The sequence below is a fragment of the Coenobita brevimanus genome, chromosome 54, assembly GCF_032717465.1.
Source record: "Coenobita brevimanus isolate Jiangsu-jjx chromosome 54, ASM3271746v2, whole genome shotgun sequence".
Lineage (NCBI taxonomy): Eukaryota > Metazoa > Arthropoda > Malacostraca > Decapoda > Coenobitidae > Coenobita > Coenobita brevimanus.
Window position 1 is genome coordinate 26,978,347 of NC_137007.1, and position 23,923 is coordinate 27,002,269.

General features: G+C 42.2%; 1 protein-coding gene across 1 annotated transcript in view; it reads left to right on the forward strand.

Annotated features, from left to right (window-relative positions):
* Positions 1 to 23,923, forward strand: part of LOC145401060 (adenosine deaminase 2-like) — a 121,474-nt gene that overhangs the window by 65,848 nt on the left and 31,703 nt on the right. Inside the window, exon 9 of the mRNA XM_080273431.1 lies at positions 16,011 to 16,168. Within this exon, the coding sequence (XP_080129557.1) occupies positions 16,011 to 16,168 (158 nt within the window). The remainder of the gene's footprint in view (positions 1 to 16,010; positions 16,169 to 23,923) is intronic.

Consider the following 23,923-nt stretch of genomic DNA (forward strand, 5'->3'; position numbering starts at 1 on the left):
CTGAGGTTGTTCACCAGGACTTGTGTTCAGCAGCTGCTTGAAAGATACGGTAGGGTGACAGCAGCAACTCCAAGGCGCCATCCAGTAACACTTCCCGACAGACTTGAGCAGAGGGCGTACATGGATCGGCACAGACTGGTGCAAATGCCTGCCACGGGCAAGAGGAAGGCTGCAATCCGCAGGTGCCAGGTGTGTGCACATACCACCTGACGCACACCTGAGCACAAACGCACCTCTTGGCAGTGCGCTAAGTGCCAGGTTCCCCTCTGTGTTACCTGCTTCTTTGATTACCACAGCCAGAAGCAGTTCTAAAAGTGCAAGTGGGAAAGGAAAATAATGTGAAAATAATTTGTAAATAATGTGTAAATAGCAAGTGAAAGCAATGGATGTACAGTACATATGATTGAACAGTGTAATATAGTTTTATGTTACTGAAAGTGACAGTGAATAACATAGTGTAAGTAAAATAGAGTCCCGGAGGATTGGAAGTCAGGTATAATTGTTCCCTTGTACAAAGGAAAAGGGGAAAAAGAAGTGTGTGGTAATCATAGGGGCATTTGTCTTCTTAGTATAATGGGAAAAGTGTATGGTAGGATACTTATTGACAGAGTTAGAGAAGGAACAGAGAAATTAGTTGGAGAAGAACAGGGAGGCTTTAGGAAGGGAAGAGGTTGTGTAGATCAGATATTCATTCTCAGATCTTTAGTGGAAAAGTTTCTAGAGAAGGGAAAGAAGTTGTATGCGGCATTCATGGATTTGGAGAAAGCATATGACAGGGTGGATAGACAAGGATTGTGGAAAGTGTTAAGAATATATGGAGTAGATGGAAAGTTGTTGAATGCTGTGAAGAGTATGTACGATGGTGCGAAGACTGCAGTGCGTGTGGATGGTGAACTAGGTGAATTTTTCTCTTTGAAGGTTGGGTTGAAACAGGGATGTGTCATGTCTCCATGGTTGTTCAATCTGTACATGGATGGGGTAATAAAAGAGGTACAAGGTAGGGTAGTGGATGTTGGAGTGGCCATGGTGAGAGAGGATAGTGTTTGGAAACTCCCTGTACTGTTGTTTACTGATGATACTGTGTTGGTGAGTGAAGACGAAGGAGAGCTGCAAGGCTTGGTGGATGAGTTTGGGAGAGTGTGTAAGAAACGGAATCTAAAGGTGAATGTAGGGAAGAGTAAAGTGATGGTCTTTGAGAGAGGTGAAGTCAGTGAATGTACAGCGAGGTTGGATGGTGAGGAATTGGAAAATGTGAGTACGTTTAAGTACTTGGGTAGTGTGATGAGTAAGGATGGAGGTTTGGAGGGTGAAGTGCTTGAAAGGGTACAGCAGGGAAGAAAGGTTGCTGGTTCCTTGAAAGCAGTGATAAGAAACAGGGAAGTGAGCATGGAAGTGAAAAAGTTACTACATGACATTATTGTGATACCAACTCTAACGTACGGAAGTGAAGCTTGGACGTTGTTGGAAGGACACAAGTCAAGAGTGAGAGCAGTGGAAATGAGTTATTTAAGAGGAGCCTGTGGAGTCACATGGAGAGACAGGCTGACGAATGAGGATATAAAGGAGCGTTGTGGTGTTGATGTGGATGTGATAGGAAGCGTTATGAGGAACACACTGAGGTGGTTTGGCCATGTGGAGAGGATGGAGGGTGAAAGACTGACGAAGAGAGTGTATGTGAGTGAGGTGGAGGGGGAAAGAGGGAGGGGGAGGCCGAGGATGAGATGGAGGGATGGGGTGGAGAGGTATATGAGAGAGGGGTGTGTGAGCTGGGAGCAGGGGAGTGAAATGGCGGGGGACAGGGCGACTTGGAGGCGATTTGTTTGTGGCCACCCCAAACGGGATTGAGGCGTCTGGCAATAGATAGATAGAAGTAAAATAGCAGTGTAAATATTGGAAATACAATAGAAAATGTAAATAGAAATGTAAGTAATTAGTAATATAAGAATATGAGTACAAATACTTGATGTTATAACAGTGAAAGTGAATCCGTGGCTCTCTACGTATTTTACTGAATGAAAAATTGAATGACTTCAGTGACAATAAACTAATACTACTGAAGGAAACTTATGGATAAAGACTCCAGATATATATAAGTGTTATATGGTAATAGAAATATAAAGTGTGAGGGGTTTTATGAATAATAAATGACAAAATACCAACAGCGAACTAGCGCAAGTGGGAAGGTCATACGTGCTCGTAATTTTCATTGCTTTCACAGTTTTTTTTTTTTTTGGAGTATGGATCCCAAACTACTTGTTAATCATAGAGTAGTGTTTACAGTGTTAATATCTGGTTGTGGTAATCATATTTAGGGTTGTCGGGAAGTGTAAAGTGGAGACTCGTTACCCAACTTCAGAGGTCTCCACAAGTCCTACGGTAATCGACGAAGGCTCAACAAACATCCCAGGAGAAAGCTGAAGGTATGTGCCATATGCATATATAATTTTAATATTCTAGGACTAATAACTGATTTTTGGCAAATATTTTTTGAGAGTCTGTCGGAGCCCGAATAACCCCTTGGGACACACAAAACATTCGGAAACATGCCCGTGGTGTAAGGGTTAAACTAAGTAACTCGGAAAATTTCAAAAATGTTGCTACAGTTGTATGTTCTGAGTTGGACTGATCCACTCCCGATGACTCACCCACAAGCACTGCGGGTTGAGGATGACAGGGATCAGTTTAAAGTTATGAATGCGATCAGAACAAGTCCCTGGACTTTGGGGTGGGGGTGGATTGAGGAGTGCTGCTAAAGTAGGAGAGGGGGAGAGGAGATGCCAGACGAGGCAGCTAGCTCGTCTGTCTCAAGGTGGTTACGGGCATGCATAAAATGTATGGCTGCTCAAAACACGCTGTTGTACTGGCACCCGGGTGGTGCCCACGTGACGTCACTGGTCAAGGCAACCAATCGTAGATGACTTGTGCAAAACCTACCTTTTTTTACTCCAGAGATGAGCACACTGAGCCTCTAGACTGAGACGGTTTCACATGCCAAATGATAAAAATTGCCAGACTAAAGTGCATACATTAGAGTGGACCGAGGGACAAGAAGGTTGCATCCCACGGCAGTCTGTGAAAGGTTTTTTCAGTTTGGAACAATATGGAAGAGATCTGCAAAGCTACCTGCTAAAGACACTGCCACCAATTAAAAAAAAAAAAAAAAAATGTTAAAGCCTGGAGCAGTCCGGGATCAAAATCTGCCTTCAAAACAACAAGGGAGTAGGCTACGTAGTGAATGAATAGTTTTACAGTGAAATGTAATCTAACTAATGAGATTAATTATTAGGCAATTTACGTTCAATTATGAACATCAAATGGTTAAGTAACATATCAACAGGCTTGTCTCGTCTCCAAACAATAATATCGCCAAGATACTGTAGGGTGTTTGATATAGGCTAAATGAAAGTCTGTGAACCCAGACATTTCAAATGTAATTTTAAAGCATTATCGTTGCACCATGACTATATTTTCATTTAGCTTAATACTCTTCATATAATTTTATGGTGATATGGTGACAGATTCACTGTAATTTGCGTGAAGCGGTTAGATATTACGAAGAAATCGGTCAGTGGAACAAAATATTACTACCGACCTACATGTATGAAAGTAATTTTTTTTATCACTTTAAATTAATACACACCCTTGACATTCCGATAGAGAAAATTGAAATACTGATTTACAGAAAGAGAGAGAGAGAGAGGGGGGGGTATTCCCCTGAGACTGGCTTGACGAAACAGTTGCGGAGTCACCTCTCTCTCACTCAAATAATATAGAATTGATATAATGTGTTATTGGTGATGACGGTGGTGTTGGTGATTGAGAAAGTCACCTGATCCCAGGTGACGTAGACAGAATGGAAAGTAGGAGGAGTCAAATTCTCGGGGTGGTGTAAGCTGCACCTGAGCACACTGTTTGAGAGTCTAAACTGTGGTTCGAACTATCTCCCTTATCTTTGTCATTATTTACTCCATTCACAGAGAGCAAGAAATCAGTAGGATGGAAGTTGTGGAAGCAATGAAGAAAGTCAAAATTGGGGAAAGACCCAGGAATTGATGGAGTGTGTGGTGAAATGCTGAAGCATGGGGGAGAGATAGTAGTAGAATGGATGTGGAAGATGTGCAGATTGGCCTGGGAGGAAGGTAGAGTCCCGGAGGATTAGAAATTAGGTATAATTATTCAACTGTACAAAGGAAAAGGGGGAAAAGAAGTCTGTGGTAATCATAGGGGCATTTGTCTTCTTAGTGTAATAGGAAGAGTATATGGTAGGATACTTATTGACAGAGTTAGGGAAATAACAGAGGAATTACTTGGAGAAGAACAGAGAGGTTTTAGGAAGGGAAGAGGTTGTGTAGATCAGATATTTATTCTTAGATCTTTAGTCGAAAAATTTCTAGAAAAGGGAAAGAAGCTGTATGCGGCCTTCTTGGATTTGGAGAAAGCATATAACAGGGTGGATAGACAAGGATTGTGGAAAGTATTAAGAATACCTGTATATGGAGTAGATGGGAAGTTGTTGAATCCTATGAATGAGTATGTATGAGGGTGCTAAGGCTGCAGGGCGTGCAGATAGTGAAATGAGTGAATTATTCTAACTGAAGATTGGGTTGAAACAGGGATGTGTCATGTCTCCATGGTTGTTCAGTCCGTATATGGATGGGGTTATAAAAGAGATACAAGGTAGAGCAGTGGATGTTGGAGCGGCCCAATGAGAGAGGGCAGTGTTTGGAAACTCACTGTACTGTTGTTTGCTGATGATACTGTGATGTTAAGTGAAGACGAAGAGGAACTGCAAGGCTTGGTGGATGAGTTTGGGAGAGTGTGTAAGAAGCGGAATCTAAAGGTTAATGTAGGGAAAAGTAAAGTTATGGTCTTCAAGGGAAATGAAGTCAGTGAATGTACAGTAAGGTTGGATGAGGAGGAAGTGGAAAATGTGAATGCGTTTAAGTACTTGGGTAGTGTGATGAGTAAGGATGGAAGTTTAGAGGGTGAAGTGCTTGAAAGGGTACAACAAGGAAGAAATGTTGCTGGTTCCTTGAAAAGCAGTGATAAGAAACAGGGAAGTGAGCATGGAAGTGAAAAGTTTACCACATGACAGTATTGTGATACCGCCTGTAACGTATGGAAGTGAAGCTTGGACCTTGTTAGGGGGACAGAAGTCAAGAGTGAGAGCAGTGGCAATGAGTTATCTGAGAGGAGCCTGTGGAGTCACATAGAGAGGCAGACTTACTAAGGAAGTGAAGGAACGTTGTGGTGTGGATGTGATAGGAAGTGTTAGGAGAAACACACTGAGTTGGTTTGGCCATGTGGAGAGGATGGAAAGTGAGAGACTGACGAGGAGAGCGTATGTGAGTGAGGTGGAGGGGGGGGAGAGGGAGGGAGAGGCCAAGGATGAGATGGAGGGATGTAGTGGAGAGGTTATGAGAGAGGGGGGTGTGAGCTGGGATCAGGGCAGTGAATTGGCGGGGGACAGAGCGACATGGAGGAGATTTGTTTGTGGTCACCCCCTACGGGATAAAGGCGTCTGGCAAAAGATAGACAGACATTACATTAGGTGCCAGGAACAGAGACGCCTTTAACTGGTGGCTGGAATACCCAGGCGGTGGAGCTGTCAGTTTATGCAAATGTCCCTCACTCTCCCCCCCCCCCATCCCCAGAATGGAGGATGATGGGCTGTAGGAGAGGGACAGCTTCAGCCAGTAGTTCACTGAGTTCACATTCAGATGACTGAGGGACCACAACTGCATTAAGTATAATCTGTCAGTTCATCTATACATCTATAATATTCATCTGGGCTGCTTATGTGTCATCCTTCATGCTATTCCTCCTTCCATCACCTGCAGGGTCCCTACAGTAGTTGGCAGCAAGCCCAGCACTGCTGTTTCTTAGGTTATGGGGCCAGCTCACTGTTCTGTACTCTGGGAAAAGACCCGGGTGGTTGAGAAGGTATTCCAAATAAAGACCACAATAGCCATCATCAGATGATGAAAATACTCTAAAATGACTTTGAAATACTAAGAAAAAAATGTGAGTCTTAGTAAATGAAAATATATTATTAATCACACAGCCATCTTCAAAGAAAAAAATAATATAAACTCTGCAGTAGGACTTAAAATATAAAAAGAATTCGATGAGGTATTATGATGAGGTCACCATGTGAAGGCAGGGTAGGATTTATTCATCTCGTACACTATGGGGCACACGAGATGCCGGCTGAAATTCTGAAAATTTTAAACTTTTTCATACGAAACACGAGGTATATGGGATGACACCATCTGACATCACTGGTTACAGCACCGTCACTGTGCACAACAACTCACCAAGCAATATTTATGCATCTTTTATATAGCGGGGAACAAGTGCATTGTGTGATGACAGTCAGGAAATTTATCTGCTGTACCTTAGTCAGGTAAAGGCGTCTTGTGGCACTGCTGGTTCTTAGATGAAATCACCAAGTGCTGTAATGAGCATCATACTGCCAGCAACCCTTGCCTCCTAAAAGTGATTCCGCCAAATAATTCCCATTCTCCTAAGAACCAATTAGAAAAACTTGTTTGATAACAGTTAGGATGAGCTGAACTGACATCTTACAATGAACTGCCAGCATTGCTAATATGGTGTTCCTTTCTATCACTTTGGTCTTCGTTACTCATCAGATTTTCAAAACTCATGTCAGGAATCAGAGACTCCCAGTTCTTAACCCCTATCCACTGGGTAACGTCTATAAACGTCACAGTCGGGGTGCTACAAGGCTGCTGGATAGCGGCTATACATGCAAGTGTCTTCCTGCCACCATTTGAACCAGCTGTCATTTCATCTCGACACCAAAGGATAGAGAGGGAGTCCCTTCATAGCACACAGGCAAGAGTCATTCTGTCCTGTGCTTTTGCCAGGTGTACAATGATGTCTTCAGGTTACTATTTGTCTGATTCCATCTGCTCCTCCTGTAGGCAGTTGCATCATCCACCCCTGCCAAGCCTCTTTCCAATGATACTAGAAAAGGGCTCAGTCATAGTGCCATAAGGTATGCCTTGGATGCAACAGTGCCTAAATTATCTAGTAGTGGAGAAGTTATCATGTTGAAAGCAAAGCCATAGTCAGCACCGTGGGCAGATGCATGAACACGTCCTGCAATTGTGCTGGAAAATATTTCTCTTCCTCACGTCATTACACATCAACGTGAAGGACCTACAGATGTGGGGATACTTTCATTCGCAAGAGGAAGAGTTGGTAAGTAATATGGTCTTTAATCTGTTTCCCTGAGTGCTTTACTTTCCGAGCTATTAAGGTTTGAAAACAAGCAATTTATGGGAAATTGCCTGTAGTGAGGTGATGATTGCGTTAAAAATAGCCCGGCGTTTAGGGGTTAAAGAGCTTATTCACTCAGCGTCTTGCTGATATTCTGCTAAATAAACAGCTTCACTGGAAATCAATGGTCACCATCCAGCAACAGCAGGAGGGCGACCTACCAGTATCAACAAATGATACCGTGAGAAATCAGACTATTGCAAGACTCCTGCAAGAGTTCAGTACACCAGAGAGAACTAGAGGACCAGTCAGTGGAGTGCATCTCTCTTACAAGGACAGTGTAATTTTCACACCACTCTTCATAATGAGTTAGGTTTTCTCATCACTGATTAGGGTTTCGCAAAAAGTTTTTGGCTGATCACACTCTGTAATACATTCCAGATTGGTCTCACAAGTTAACTGATTGTTCCCTGAGACATGGGCTATCTACCCACCAAATTTGGTCCAAATTTCTCTTTTTAGTTTTTGGGTAACCCTGCTAACAGACTGTAATGGGGTCTATAAAAAAGCCAATGTTGCTTAGAGGTAAAGCGGGGATCCTCTCTTTGGCTCGGTGGTAATGTGCGCACAAGATAAATGCGAGGATCTGAGATTGAATCTTGACCAGGACAGTGTGATTAATTTGTTAAGTTTCAGTTCGGTTATTACATTGGTTGGCAGCAGTGTGGGATGTGAGACGAAGCGTGGAGGGCAATGTTGTTGTTGTTGACAGCATCTTAGTCCTTACATCCCAGGGTTGAGCTGTCCGGTTTGGTCTGCAGCGCCCCCAGTGGTGGCCTCCAATGCTACGCAACCACGTGTTCGAAACTGACCAAATTAATCACCAAGAGGAGAAAAGAGTGATGTAATAGGGTCTATAAAAGCCCACATTGCTTAGAGGCAAACTAGGAGGATCCTCTCTTTTGGCTCTGGTAATGAGCGTGCCTATGAAGCACGGGGTCCTGAGATCGAATCTTGGCCAGGGCAGTGTGATTCATTTATAAGTTTCAGTTCGGTTATTACAAGACAAACAGACCAACAGACATCGGTCCCAAAAGTTAAATGGTTGTTCCCTGGGACATGGGCTATTTACCCACCAAATTTGTTCCAAATCTCTCTTTTAGTTTTTTTTTTTTTTTTTAGTACTCCTGCTAACAGACAAACAAGCTAACAAACAAACAAACAGGGGTGAAAACATATTCTCCTTGTCGGAAGGAATTTAAAAAAAAAAAAAAAAAAAATCTTGTAGTAAAACACTACTATGTGCAAACACTTGGTCACCAGGCCCCAGATATTTCGTCACCTGCCAACTTGTCACCAGACATTTTGTAACCAGGTAACCTACAGTTGTGGTCATAAATAATCACCTTTCCTCCTGTACCCCATGCCTCAGGCTGGCTCCTTTATGTGCGACACTGGAGTAAAAGGGGCTGAGAGGGAGAGGCCAGAGAAAGGAACGTGGGTGGGGGGACAACTGATGATGCTGGGGTGGAGTGAGGAAGGGGAGGTAGGGGAGGGAGGATGAAATGCAAAGTAGTGATCACATAATTTGTCTAGTTTCTTTCATTCACGGCATGATATGAAGGAGTTAATATTCGGTAGCTAATGCTGCATTACATCTTTTATAGCAGTGACAGATAATGAGCTCTAGATAGGTGCTGATATCAAGGGCTGGCTTGTGAGAAATATACAGATGTGACAGATCAAACATTAGTGCGAAGCCAGATATTTCTGTTTACCTGTGTATTTTGACTTTGGACACAGAATGGAACCTGGATGGCTTTGACTTCTGTAATGTTTGTATAAGAAACGTCCTCTGCCTTTATATGTGATTAATTTTTGGAACTAAATATCATATGCAACCTTTGACATGGCTGTGTCCATGGTAAATATGATCATGCTCTCGGTGTACACTCCCTCTATACAGTCACATCATGCCAACTGTTTTATAGCATCTCTATATGAAAAGGCCATTTAACCTGCCGCGTCCCGGCAGATTTTTCACCACTGACCCCCCCCCCCCCCCAATCCAGGCATATTTTTTTTTTTTTTTTTTTTTTTTTTTTTTTTTTTGCTCAAACCTCCCCTTTTTATGAGAAACATTGGCAAATACCCCCAAAAGTGCTCACCTGAGCTTAGAAGTGGGCTAGACAGGTGACCCTCCAAACACCTGGTATCGTGTTCTCTGGAGCCACGCTGCTGCTGTCACGTTTTCTGTGGTAGGGGTAAGTATTGGAAACCACTCAGAATAGGTAGATATTTATTAATTTGGTGCGAATTTATATGTAGTACAAGAATATATTGGTTTTCACACAATAATATAGGTGATATTAGCGTTGTTTCATTCACCAAACACATGAAAATCACCAAATACTTGCACAGTTGACTCACTATGACTGTTGTTTCAGCTTACATTCTATTTTTCAACTTACATTATACTTTTCCACAAACATTATACCATTGTCCACCTTATATAACTTATCACATATTTACAGGCCTTGCCATTATAATGAGCATCGTATATTGCAAGCACACACGCTATCAGTAATGTACTAAGGTGTGGTGTTCTTTGAAACATGGCTCTATGCACAATCCAGCGTTGCATTCAGCACACTCGTACCTCGTGTCTTTTCTCTGAGTGGTTGCTCTCATTTTGGAGTGACTGCATACGTGACAGTGGCGCTGGGATCTAGGACGGTTCGGTTTAGGAGGGATGGTGGTGGGGAAGTGGCGTCCTGAGAGGCGTAGGGGAGTGTGGCTAGCAGTGGCGGGGTGGGGGCGGTGGCGGGTCCTGTCCTCTGCATATTTCGAGATAATTTCCCGAGACATCTCCCTCACAAACCCCTCAAAGGTCTCTGAGGCTCCCATAGTCAAAGCGTAGTGGGCATTGAGGACTGTGATGTCCAGCAAGTGGAAAAATAGCTTTTTGTACCCGCTTCATGGTGGTCCTGGCACATTCCACACTGGAAATCATGGAGTCAGACTGGTTTACTTGCCTCATGTTGACATTGTAGTCAATTACTGACTCTGGTTTCCAAACGTGGAGCCTCCTCTCGCTGTGGTGCATCAGGGGGCGGTGTACCGTCAACAGGAGGAAAACTTCCCTCTTGTGGTTCCATATGGTGGCAAGGATGTTATTTGCCTTGGAAAATACCACCTCGTTCTTGTCAAGCTTCCTTCCAACCTTGACCATATGCCGACAGTTTTTCTTGACTGTGCCACAGACTCCAGTGTCGTAGAGGTGGAGGTACCGAGCAAGAAGGGGGCTAGTGTACCAGTTGTCCAGGTACAAGACGTGACCACGATGAAGGTACTCCTCAGTCATGGTCTTCACCACGGCCCCTGAGGGTCCTATACTCTGATCTTCTGTTATGTCTGTGCGCCGGTGTACAAGATTGACTATGTCTTGCACATAACAAGTCTTCCAGTCACATATAACGAAGATCTTGAACCCAGAACGGTGTCTCTTGGTGGGTATGTACTGGTGAAAAGAAATATTGCCTCTCCACAACCTGAGACTCTTGTCTATGACCAGGTCTCTGTAAGGATAGAAGGATGAGCTGATATTTTTTCTGCAGGTGATCAAATACCATCCTTATTCTCCTCATTCTGTCAGTGTTATTAGCATTAGCAGGGTCGTCAGCATCGTAAAAGTGGAGATGGCTTAGAATTTGTAGGAAACTATAACAACCTATTACCTTCCCAAAGAAAGGTGTGTTGATCATAGAGTCCATAGACCAGTACCCTGGAATTTGTCTTTTCCATACAGTACCCATCAAGAAAACCAGGGCAAAAAAGATGACCATCTCACCTGTGGTTACTGAGTAGTCATACTGTTGGGAGTGCCTGCTAGTGGTTCCTTCACGGTTGCTTTCGTGGCGCTGGCTGCTAGCAAATGTGTTTGTTTGCTCCACAAACTGCTCGCTAAAGTATAGGTGGAAGAAATCCACCCTGGTGGAGCCTGCATGGAGTCCAGGAACCGTACAACCAGACCGCCACTCTTCCGTGAAGCGGTTAATGATGAGAGTGAAATCACTCTCATCTTCCCAGTCCCACGACACACCGCTGACTCCATCCTCGTCTCCATTGTCGCCTTCGTCAGGGTGGGGAGGAGAGGGTGGTGGGGGTGGTTGGGGAGGTGGAGAGTTGTGCCCTTCCCCACTTGCACCCCTCTTCCCTCTCCCTTCTCCCTTCCCCTTTTTCTTCCCTTTCCTTCCTTTCCCCACATCACAGGGCTGTGGGGAGGAAGCATGAGAATCCTGCTGGGAGAAAGAGATGCTAGGGCGTGGCTGCTCCCCACCTGCTTATTCCCCAGGTGCACCATGTGCTCACCCGGGAGCTGCCTCTCTGCCACCACCACTTTCACTCACACCTGCTTCACCACTTGCGCCTTCCCCAGACGAAGCACTAGGCCCATACTTTATTTTTCTCCTCCCTGCCCCTTCAGCTCCCAGTGGCGAAATTCTCTCCCTCCCCAACCATGAGGGAATACCACAACCTACGGCTCCGTCCTCATCCTTGTCAGACCCTTTGTCCACAAGCTGGAGAGAGGTGCGTGCACGTGGTTGGGGTCCAAGCATGCCTCCCCTAGCCCTGCAGTACATAACATACCGCTGCTTCCTTGGCGACGGTACCTCCTCATCACTGCTGCTTGTTTCATCGTCAGCCACCACGTAATCTTTGTCCTCCACATCGTCATCGACTGGGGAATCACTGTCACCTGTGAAGGCATCAAGGGCGGCTTGAATTTTGTCATCGGACAGACCGTGGTGCGAAATGTCTTTACTGGGTCACTGCTAACAGGTGAGTGACCGAGACAATGGCGTGCAGGAGTCACTCGGGGTCAGGGAGTGTCCCCGCCTGGTGGCGGGTAGAGGGAGGTGGCCCTTATATGCCTACCAAAAATCATGCGTGAACCTTGAAAAACGTGCAAATGACGGATCTAGCAATTGCAAAACATACCAGTACATCGACGGGTGTCAGCATGAAAAAATGTTCTGACGAACCCATACGTTGACGTGACGCCTTGGGTTAAAATAATTATACATAAAATGTAAATGAATTTGATGTCTGTGTACATGGGTGGATATAATAATGGTATCTCTCATAATCTGTTAGAAGGAAAATTAAACAAAATCCTACCCAAACTCCCAAAATATCTCTGCCAATGTTTACTGACACTGGTCAAGCCAAAGCAACCAGGAAAGCCTTAGTGCAGTCCAGTGGCCTCCCGCCTTAATAACTTCTTGCAGTCTTCGCGGCACTGAGGAAACAGTGTTGTTGATGGTTTGCTGGTTTCGTCTTAATGGCTCCCACTCGTCCTTGGTATGCTGGAGGAGGCGGGCAGGTATCCTCTCGTTCTCTGGCTTCCACGCGTTGACAATCTTGGCCGACACAATCTCGATGTCTCTACACTAATATTTGGTTTGTCACGTCAGTATATTTCTCTCACGAGCCAGCCCTTGATATCACCACCTATTTGAAGCTTACTATCTGATGCCACTATACAAGGTGTAATGCAGCATTATCTGCCAAACTTTAACTTCATTATATCATGCCCTGAATGAAAGAAAACAGACAAATTATATGACCACCACTTTGAATTTCATTCACCCTTCCCTACCAACCCACCCTCCCCTCCCTCACTCTACCCCAGCACCATCACTCGTCCCCCCACACACCTTTAATTCCTACTCTCTCTGGCCCCTCCCCCCTCAGCCCCTCTTACTCCAATGTGACTTGCCGCGCATAAAGGAGCCAGCCAGAGGCACGGGGTACCGGAAGATAGGTAATTATTTATGACAAAGACTGTACTTTCGTTGCTCGGACATTTTGCCACCAGTATATATATATATATATATATATATATATATATATATATATATATATATATATATATATATATATTTAAACCGCATTAAAAGCTCGCGTGTGTGTGTGTGTGTGTGTGTGTGTGTGTGTGTGTGTGTGTGTGTGTGTGTGTTATTCCCTAATTGTTCTTACCTATTATTATCTTTTCAGGAATGAGTCAAGCTCGTACAGTCCCGTGTCTTCAACCATTTATCTCCTTAAATTTATGAATTGTTTTGGCACACACTATTTCATTTGGTTGTGCATTCCGCTGATCAGTTGCCCTATTTGGGAAACTAAATTTCCTTATGTCTTTATCGCCTCTCTTTTTATGCAGTTTTTTGTAGTGTCCTCTTGCTGATGCTTCCCCATAGGTTATATATTCATTTATGTCTATTTTCTCCTTCCCTGATATGCACTTATATAGCATAATCATGTCTCCTCTTTTCCTTCTCTTCTGTAGTGTTAGCAGATTCAGTTTTTCTAGTCTTTCTTCATAGCTTAGATCACTTAAGCTTGGTACCCATCTTATAGCGGCCCTTTGAACTTTTTAAGTCTTATCTATATGCGTTTCTTGAGATGAGGATTCCAGACTACTGATGCATACTCCAGGACTGGTCTGATGAAAGATGTTATCTTCCTCAGCATGTCTTCATTTATATATGTGAATGCTATTCTCATATTTCCAAGCAGGTGTATACATGTTCCGTACCATCTCACTGATGTGGTCTGCCGGAGATAGTCTGTTATTGATAATCACACCTAGGTCCTTCTCTCTTTCTGTTGTGTGTAGGGGTTTATTTCCTAACTTATAATCCCAATCTGGCCTTTTTCCACTTTTACCAAACTTGATTACATGACAATTGTCCACACTGAATTCCATTTGCCATGTATTACTCCATTCATGATGTTTATTTAATTCTTCTTGTACCTCTTTACAAGAGTCAGTGTTAGTAATTCTCCTTTGTATTTTTGCATCATCAGCAAACATATTTAAACAGCTTTCATTTCCAATGCTACTATCTATGTTATTTATATACACTAAGAACATAATTGGTGCCAGCACTGAGCCCTGTGGAACTCCGCTAGTCACTTCCCTCCATGATGAGTAATTTCCCCTTAGTACTGTTCTCATTTCCCTTTTTCTGAGAAAATATTGCATCCAGTAGTACAGTCTGCCTCGGATTCCTCCTTAATGGTACAGTTTCCATAGAAGTCTTTGGTGCGGTGCTCTGTCAAATGCTTTCTTGAAATATAGATAGATAGCCTACGGTCCACCCATCCATCTCTTTTCTGTAATGTTTCTGCAGCTCTGTCATAGTAGCTTAATAGATTAGTGACATATGATTTTCCTTTTCTGAAACCAAACTGCCTTTCTGTTATTGTGTTCTTCTAGATGGTTTACCTAAACTTTTCTTATCAGCTTTTCCAGTATCTTACAACAGTGGTTAGTGATACTGGTCGGTAGTTGAGTGGATTTTGTCTATTCCCTTTTTTGAATAAGGGAACAATGTTTGCTTTCTTCCATTTTGCTTTCTTCCAAATATCAGGTAGTTTACCTTGACCCAAGGATTCCTTGAATATTAAAGATAATGGTTTACTTAACTCCTTTGCACATTCATGTAGCACCCGACATGAAATTTCGTCTGGACCATTTGCTTTTCTTTTGTCCGATTTACTTAACTCCTCCTGTATTTCTTTTTCTGATATTTGTATATCTGGTAATGTATGGGCATGCATGTTCCATATCATCCCTCTCAAAATTATTTTCTTCTCTAAAAATTGATTAGAAATTCTTAGTGCTTCACAAATATCTTTCCCTTGTGTATAGAGGATCCCCTCATCCGTAGTGGGTTGTATTTTATTTTTTACTTTGGTTTTGCTTCGGATGTAGCTGTAAAATAGCTTCGGTTGATCACTGCTTTTGTTTATGCTGTCCTCCTCAAACTGTTTTTGGGCTTCTCTCCTTATTCTTGTATATTCGTTTCTTGCCTGTTTATAGTTGTTATATGCCCTCTCACTATTGTCCTCTGCATCTATTCCACAAGTCTCTTTTGTCATATGATTTTTTACATTCTTTATTAAACCATTTTATTTTCATTTCTGCTTCTTTGTGCCGAGGGATGTAATTTTGGACTCCTGTTTCATAAAGTACACAGAATTTTCTGTATATAACATTTAAATCTTGTCCTTAAAACTCTTTTTCCCAATCAATTTCAAAGAAGTATTTCTTAGGTCATGACGGTTGCCTTTTTTGTAGTTAAGGCTCTTTTTGTACCTTTCATTACTGTTAACTATGTCATATGCAATCCTGAAATTGCAATTTAATACTGCATGGTCGCTTTTGCCAAGTGGACAGTGATACATAATATTGTCAATATCATTTTCTTGCCTCGTAAATATAAGATCTAGTACTGATGGTACATTCAGTCCTCTTTTTCTGTGTGTGTGTGTGTGTGTGTGTGTGTGTGTGTGTGTGTGTGTGTGTGTGTGTGTGTGTGTGTGTGTGTGTGTGTGTGTGTGTGTACTCAGCTAGGTATCCGAGTGCGAATAAATAACTTAAACTGAAGGTCTTCCATTTCTGAACTTCAGAGTAACTAAGGAATAATTTTTGCAGCTGTAACTGTAAAATATTAAATGAAAATTTTATTACAGTGATAATTTTATAGGAAGAAACCTTGCCCCGCATCGCAGTTTTAACGTTTTCAGGTCAGTGAGTCGTTTCTGAACAAAAATCATTGAACAGAGACAAAAGTAATATCTTAAGAGTACCTCTAACAAGAAGTTTCTCCTTAGCAGGGTAAGTGTTGTGTGTCAGGCAAAATATAATGAAACTAACTTCCTCGAATTGAAGAAGTTAACATGTGTACTGGCAGACTGGATGGGGATGAGCAGTGACGAAAATGTGATCGACGCGCTGCTGCTGAATTGCACTAGGTTGGGTCATGGGTACGCCATCACCAAGCACCCAGAGGCAAAGGCCATGGCAAAGGAGAAAAATGTGGCACTGGAGGTTAATCCTATTTCAAACCAGGTAAGGTGACACCCACTGCATGACGGCTCATCTCTTCCATTACTCCTGAGGTTTCGAGTAATATGAACTATTACACATATTCATCTTTCAGTATCATATGTGGTGTCGGTGGGGCATGGGTTAACACGTCTATCTCGCAAATGAAAGTAGTGGTGGTGGTATGGTGCTGCTACTCTAAACTGGCGGCTAGGGTGGGGCATCAAAGTGTTTACTGTACAGTGTTACAACGTTTTCCATACCCGCGATGCTCTCTCTCTCTCTCTCTCTCTCCTGGGTAGAGATATGCGTCACCCTGAGGAATTTTGTTTTTTATGAGTGACTTATAAACGTGTGCTTTCATTTGTTTTCTGTTTTTATTATATCTAATTATATTTAAAAATATTTATCATTGCTTTACATATGGCACCAGATGACCTTGCTGTTGCGGTGCAGTGATTTGTTTTCATTCATTCTCTCCCTCCTTCCTTCCCTCCCTTCCTCCATCTCTCCCTCAGCCTTACAATGCACTCAACACTGCCCCTGGCCTGCCTTCTCTCTCTCTCTCTCTCTCTCTCTCTCTCTCTCTCTCTCATCTATGGTATTTTAGGATACATATTGGTTATTTTGTTTTACATTATATTGTACAGATTGTAAAGTTGACTTTATTTCCACACCACCCAGGAGGTATAAGTCTTGCCCCCCCCCCTTTTTTTTTTTTTTTTTAAGAGGTCGGGGTCAGACTGGGTCTGTATGAGTGTTGCCGCTCACGAAGGTTTAATGTATTATTTTTTTTTACTAAGATATTGGCATATTTTTTACTTATATTCCTGCACATTATCTTATAATCATAAATGTGGCATTATTACCCACCCCAGAACTACGGTAAAAGCCTATAAAGGTAACTACATTTTTTTTTTAGCAACACTAAAATACAGTATGTATGCCACGTTCTGTATTGCCGTATAAATATTTTATGCACAGTAAGTTTACTGTTCTTTCATATATTATAATGCATACGTTAAAATTGTATTCATATGTTTATCTTGTTTGTGCTGCCTTTTACATATATAACAGCCCATCGCGGGTTTGGGAAACATAGCAACACTGTACACAGGTTGGTGCCCCACTCTAGTCGCCAGTTTAGAGTAGTTGCATCATAGTAGTAAAGATGGTGAAGGTCGAAGTAGTAGTAGTAGTAGTAGTATATCCATCCATCCATCATCCAATCCTACATTGCTCCATGAGGAGCGTAGGAGCCCGGGGCTATGCAGTTGGTCCCGACATTTAATGTGAGAGTGACCAGCCTCACTCATCCCTGAGTGGCATTGCATGAGCAATCAACCCCAACCATCCCTTGGATATAAACCTTCACCGGCTCAATCCGATTGGAGCGCAATAATTATCCACTAAACCACCAGGCGCCAAAATTTGGTTATATGGTTACCACCCAGCGTAGTAAATGGTTTCCTGGTGTACAGGAAACCATCTGGCTTGCCACTCAGTGTAGAGTCACCCACAGGCAGAAGGAAGAGGAAAGAATGAAGGAAAGAAAGACAGAAGAGGAAGTGTAATGTCACCCGTAAGCAGGACAATGAAAGAATGAAGGAAAGAAAGACAAGAGGATAGAAGGAAAGAAGGATGGAGGAGAGGAAAGGGCAGACACCCGACAGCAGCACTACATCGAGTGAGTGGATGGTGAGCGCCCCCACCTACCACAAGTAGTAGTACAAATGATGATAATCTCTCTATCTATTGCCAGACGCCATAATCCCGTAAGGGGTGGCCATTGACTTAGAGTTATTTGTTTTATGGGGAGGGGCACTAACCCTCCACCAACCCACTTGTTGACACGTGGGGAGCACGTACGGTTTGGTTATATGGTTACCACCCAGCATTGTAAATGGTTTCTTGGCTTACAGGAAACCATTTGGCTTGTCACTCAATGTAAAGCCACCTGTAAAGGAAAGTAAAGCAGTAAGAAGTGACAGGATAGATGGGAGAAACAGGAAGAGAGGAGGGCAGGCACAGAAAAAATAAATAAAAAAGGCTAAGGAAGAAGCAGGCAGCACTACACCGAGTGAGTGGATGATGGTCGCCACCACCTACCACTAATGATAATAATAATAATAATAATAATAATAACATTAATAATAATAATAATAATCAGAACACCATAAAATTATCCAGGGACAATTTTGATTTAAAAAAAAAAAAATCCCACAGCCATTGCATGCTAGGAGCCGAGCTGTAAAGGGATCTTGAGGTCAAGGTCGCTGATCTTGTGCATGTCACTCTAGGTCATCACAGTCTATAAGTCCTCCAAAGTTGGTGGCTCTAGCTTTAATCCTTCATAGAAAATTAGGTGACATCCGGATTACCTGGAATATCCGGAGAAGTCCCAATTTTTTACCCCAAGCGATTTCGAAGGCTATTCATTCAGTGAAGATGATATTCCTTTCAGATCTTCGGCCAGTAAAGTTTCAGCTCTACTTTAAGTAGTTCCTGAGAGAACGTGAACACAAATGTGTGTGTGTTCCAGATAATATCCGGAGATCCTGTGGACGAATTACCGTCATATTTGACTGTTAGAAGTTGATAGCTGTCCGACTAAACTGACCAAGTTTGAATGCCGTAGGCCAAAATAATCTCTGAATATTCGCAATCTACTTTTTAATAATAATAATAATAATAATCGATCCGTCTCTCTATCTATTGCCAGACGCCATAATCCCGTAAGGGGTGACCATTTGACTTTGGGTTATTTGTTTTACGGGGAGGGACACTAACCCTCCACCAACCCACTTGTTGACATGTACGGAACACGTATAATAATAATAACAGTAATAATAATAATAATAATGATACAGAATATTGACAAACCCAGCGAAATTTCCCACGGGGATGTAAAAAGTTTTAATAATAGTAATAATGGTAATAATAATAATAACTAATAATAATTGCGATGATGATAATGATGATGATGATGATACTAATGAAGGATTACAGTACTGAAGTAAATAATACAGGATCATGATAGGTGAGGATGTACACCATCCACTCACTCAGTGTAGTGCAACCTTCAGATGGCTACACTGCGTAACAGGTCTTATGGTTTCATGTAATCCAGGAAACCATTTACTACGGTGGGTGGTAACCACAGAACCAAATGAACGCCTTGTGGTCTAGTTGGTTAAGTTACTCCAACCAGATGGTGCCTGTAAGGGTCTCCGTCTGAAGGGCGGGGGGGGGGGGATCGAGCCCGGTCATCCTCGACTTAATTCCGTGATATAGTAACCTAATTCTGGGCCTCTACGCTCCTGGTGGGTGAGAAAAAGGATTAAATGTTAGGGGGGTTACTTGGGCAATCGCCTAGCGTTAATTATATAGTTGTGGTGGTGGTGGTGGCAGTAGTAGTAGTAGTAGCAGCAGCAATTCCGACTCTTCGCTGACGATCTTCTCACCCAATGCCCATAACTCACCTTCCTTTCCGATTCCTGGCCACCCTTCTTTCGGGACTTTTGCCAAAGTTTTGTCATTCACATGACAGCTAAAAGGCTTTCGATCGAGTTTGGCACAGATCTTTATTTTGCAAATTGCTCTCTTATAGTTTCTATGCTTGTATCTGTGCCTTCATCTCTAGCAACCTCTCTGATCGTTCTATAGCTGCTGCTGTAATGGCCACCGATCTTCTAGTTATCAATAGTGATGTTCCTCAGGATTCTGCCCTGTCATCAGCTCTCTTCCTTCTTTTGTACCTGCCTTGTGTCTCTGACTTGGGTAAAAGTAACCTTGTTTTTAATGCATCCACAACCAGTTTCTGCATCTCTCAACCAGCCACAATCGTCCACAGGGGTACCGGGTATCTGTTAACATTTAACAGTATAATATTGATATCAATCCTGCATCAGCTCTTAATATCCCTGGGGTATTGTTCTCGGGATTTATCGTGGAAAGACCATAATGCCTCCCTTGGAAAATCTGCTCCAAAGATATTAGGTTAGCTAAGCAGACTCCTTGCCTTCTTTACCCCCACACAGCTGTTGACTTTATACACGGGTTTTATTCGCCCCTGAGTAGAGTCCAACCCCTATGTGTGGGGGGGGGGAGGACTCCCTACATACAGCTCTCAACAGGCTGGAGCCAAAGGCTTTTCATCTCATCAGTTCTCCTCTTCTTACTGACTCCCTTTAACCTTGGTCGACTGTTGCAACTATTATCTCTTCTGTTGCTAACTGAATGGTTATTGCTCTTTAGAACAATCGTCTTGCATTACTGAGGGCGCGTAGCAACCCTGCATCAAACTCTAACCCTCTTTTCTGTCCAGCTCTCTAATGCAAGAGTTAACCGTTACTCAGTCCTTCTTGAATGCAACAGGTCAGCTCTGGAACTGTCTTCCTCTGTCTGCATTTTCTGCTGCTATGACTACCATTTATTTAAACGCAATGTATCCAAGAATTTCAAAATGAAGGGATCTCTCTCTCTCTCTCTCTCTCTCTCTCTCTCTCTCTCTCTCTCTCTACTGGAAGGAACAATCTCGAGGGGTGCTCAGCCTTTGGTTCCATTTACCGTAAATAAAAAAAAAGATAGATAAATACAAGAGTCAATAACACAAGGTTATTCCAGGTAAAAAATACAGTGCTAATAATACAGGGTTATAATAATAATAATATTATTATTATCATTATTATTTTTATTAATGACGATGATAATATAATAATAATAATACTTCTATTACTATACCTCATCTGGCCAGGCATGTATGGCAACACTGTTCCCGTCGAGATTCTGATTGGCTGTAGGTGTTTGTTCGAGTTCGTTCTTGCTTAAACCGATATCAGATCTGATACTTTGTCGACACCACAATTGTCAAAAGCAATAAGAAATCCGTTATATACTTAACAACAATGAAGTTTTCATAGGAAGATAGAGATATGAGTCAACAAAGTATTACAACAGTCCAAGTCAAGGTCAGCATTCGAACAATTCCTTTATGTGTCCGATACTCCTTATTATAACGGAAAATTAAGGATACATACTTAATCTAAGCGTTGGTATAACACACAAATTATAAGATCAGTCCGCACCCTTAAATCGTGCCGCAACTCTGAATAATTAAAAATTCTAATGAAAAGACGAGTTCTGCGAGGAGGGAGGTTTGAAAAAATCGCAAAAATCAAAGTAGGCTAAAGGAAAACTATTCCATTATATCTCCTCTATTATCACAGTACGAACTGATCTTAAAATTTAAATGTTATACCAATACTTATATTAAACAGGTTTCTTTAATTTTCTGTTCTATTCCGGATTGTCGGAGACATAAAGGAATTGGTCGAATGCTGACCTTGACTTGGACTGTTATAATACTTTGTTGACTCATAGCTCTACCTTCCTACGAAAATTTCATTTGTTGTTAAGTATATAACGGATTTTTTATTGCTTTTGACGATTGTATTCTCGACAAACTCAGTATCACATATGGTAATAATGAGAGTATTGGTTTAAACAAGAACGAAATAAAATAAACACCTAGAATCTCGGCGGGAAGTGTTGCCATACAGACCTGGCCAGATTAATTGGTATGAGGTATACTACTGCTGCTGCTACCACCACCACCACCACCACCACTACTAATGATGATGATGATGTCGATAATAAAAATGAAGCAGTGAGTGCAACACCCTCGACCAGTAATAGGTCAAACGGCCGAATATTTGATTTTGCCCTGAGACGTTGACCTTCGACAGATTGTCAAAATCAGGTTACTTAGTTCTCATTTTACTCTCAACCCTTCCTTGACTAGCTCTCAGGTCTTCCATCAAGTTCATTTAAAACTAGCTCAAGACAGTTCAAGTAATTTTGACAAGCACATAATTGGGTCGAATTTTTGCTTTACCCTGTGACTCTGACCTTTGTCAGATTGTTCTCAACTTGAATCACTTAATTCTTGCGTTACCGTCATCCATTTTCCGCAGTTTAGTCTAAATTGGATAAAAACTGTTTTAGTTGACAATGTCCTGTGACCTCGACCTTTCACCTATGAAGCTCAAAATCTTTCCTTTTTGACTAACAACCATTTCCTCAAATTTCGTTAGAATAAGATTAAAACTGTTCAAGTTAGTTTGGTAACAGTGTAGAAATTTGACCTTTTCCTTGTGACTGAGAGATCTCAAAGCTGAAACACTTGACTCTTGCCTTATCGTACCATCAACTGTTTCCCCATGTGTGGTCTGAATAGGGTAAAAACTAGTTAAGTTGCCTTTGTTAGGTCAGCGTTTAACTTAGTTCTATGACCATGACGTATGACACGGTGTTCTCTGTAACAAAACGTTTCCTCCGTTCTTGACCCTCATCCCCTTCACTAAGTTTGGTTAAGATCAGATAAAAATTCCTTGAATTACACACACACACACGCACACCGCTCGCTGGTGCAGTGGTAACGTTCCCGCTTGCCAACTTGTGGACGGGAGTTCGCGCCTCGCTCAGGTTGCGAAAAGTTTCACTGACGAAGTGGGTGGTTACTGTCCCCCTTGAGCAAGGGGACGGGTGTGTGCGTGTGTGAAGGTCACAGCCTTGCCCTTAGATCGGACTATATGAGCTCTCAGCTCCCTTCCGGGAGGGTAAAAGCTGACGATCACGACCATCAAGTGATCCTGACCGACCCGGTGAATTACACAGGGAGTCATCAGATGCAGACGTCGGACATCGGCGCTCCGTAGCAAAACAACACGGCCAGTGGCAATTACCTAAATTAGTATCTTTGAATGAGTCAAGCTCTGTACCAGGTTAGACTAAATGATTTTTCATTATTAAAAGGTAAAGAAATAATAAGTTTAAATAAGACTGGTTCAAACAACAAAGAACCACGATGCGTTGAGTCAGCTGGGTTTGTTTATACTACAGCAACACGGGGAAAGCGTGCATACTCTGTAAGTACATACTCTGTTCATTTAGTATTACAAAATGGATACATACTTCAGTAAAACAAATTTGGAAAAGAAAAGGGATAAAAGTAAAAAGCAAAATGATGATTTCTACCAAGAACTGGTTGAAGTGGAGAATCACAATAGACTGGTTGAACGTGTACACAAACTAGAAATGGCTTTCAAAAATGAAATTGATGAAATAAAGAAGCAAATGCACTTGCAAAAGGAAGAGATAGAAAAACTAGGAAGAGAGGCCAATAAGAAAGACACAACCATCAGTGAACTAACAGTGGAATTGAGTACGCTTAGGAACAGGGTTGCCAGATTGGGCTACAAGTAGCGAATTGGGCTACTTTTGGAAGCCCTTCGCTACTAAATTTTGAATTTCGCTACTTGCGACTTTTTGGGCTACTTTCAAAATAAGTTGGGCTAACTTGGGCTACTAATGAGACGAATGTCAAAGATTGATTAGTGATTATGTATCATTTAAAATATAATTACCTTTTGAAGACACACAAAGAAAATGATTTATAATTTATCATGTCCTCCCTCTTTAAATTTCCCGCACTCTCGTATTAACTCTTGATTGGCTATTTAATTCGAACTGAACGTGTGAGATTGCTAACGATTGGCTGGGCCAACATTTGTGAAGGGCAAATTCCAACATCTGGATCGTCATTTTGGGGCAAAGCTATAATTGTCAAAAATGCTCCTGGAGACTGAAGAGCCTATGCTGACTGACCGCTCAGTTTGCATAGAACATTTAGGCTACAGCTTACAAATCAGTAATGCCCTGGTTGAAAGGGTATTTTCAGGAGTCACATCTGTGAAAACTAAACTGAGAAATCGAATG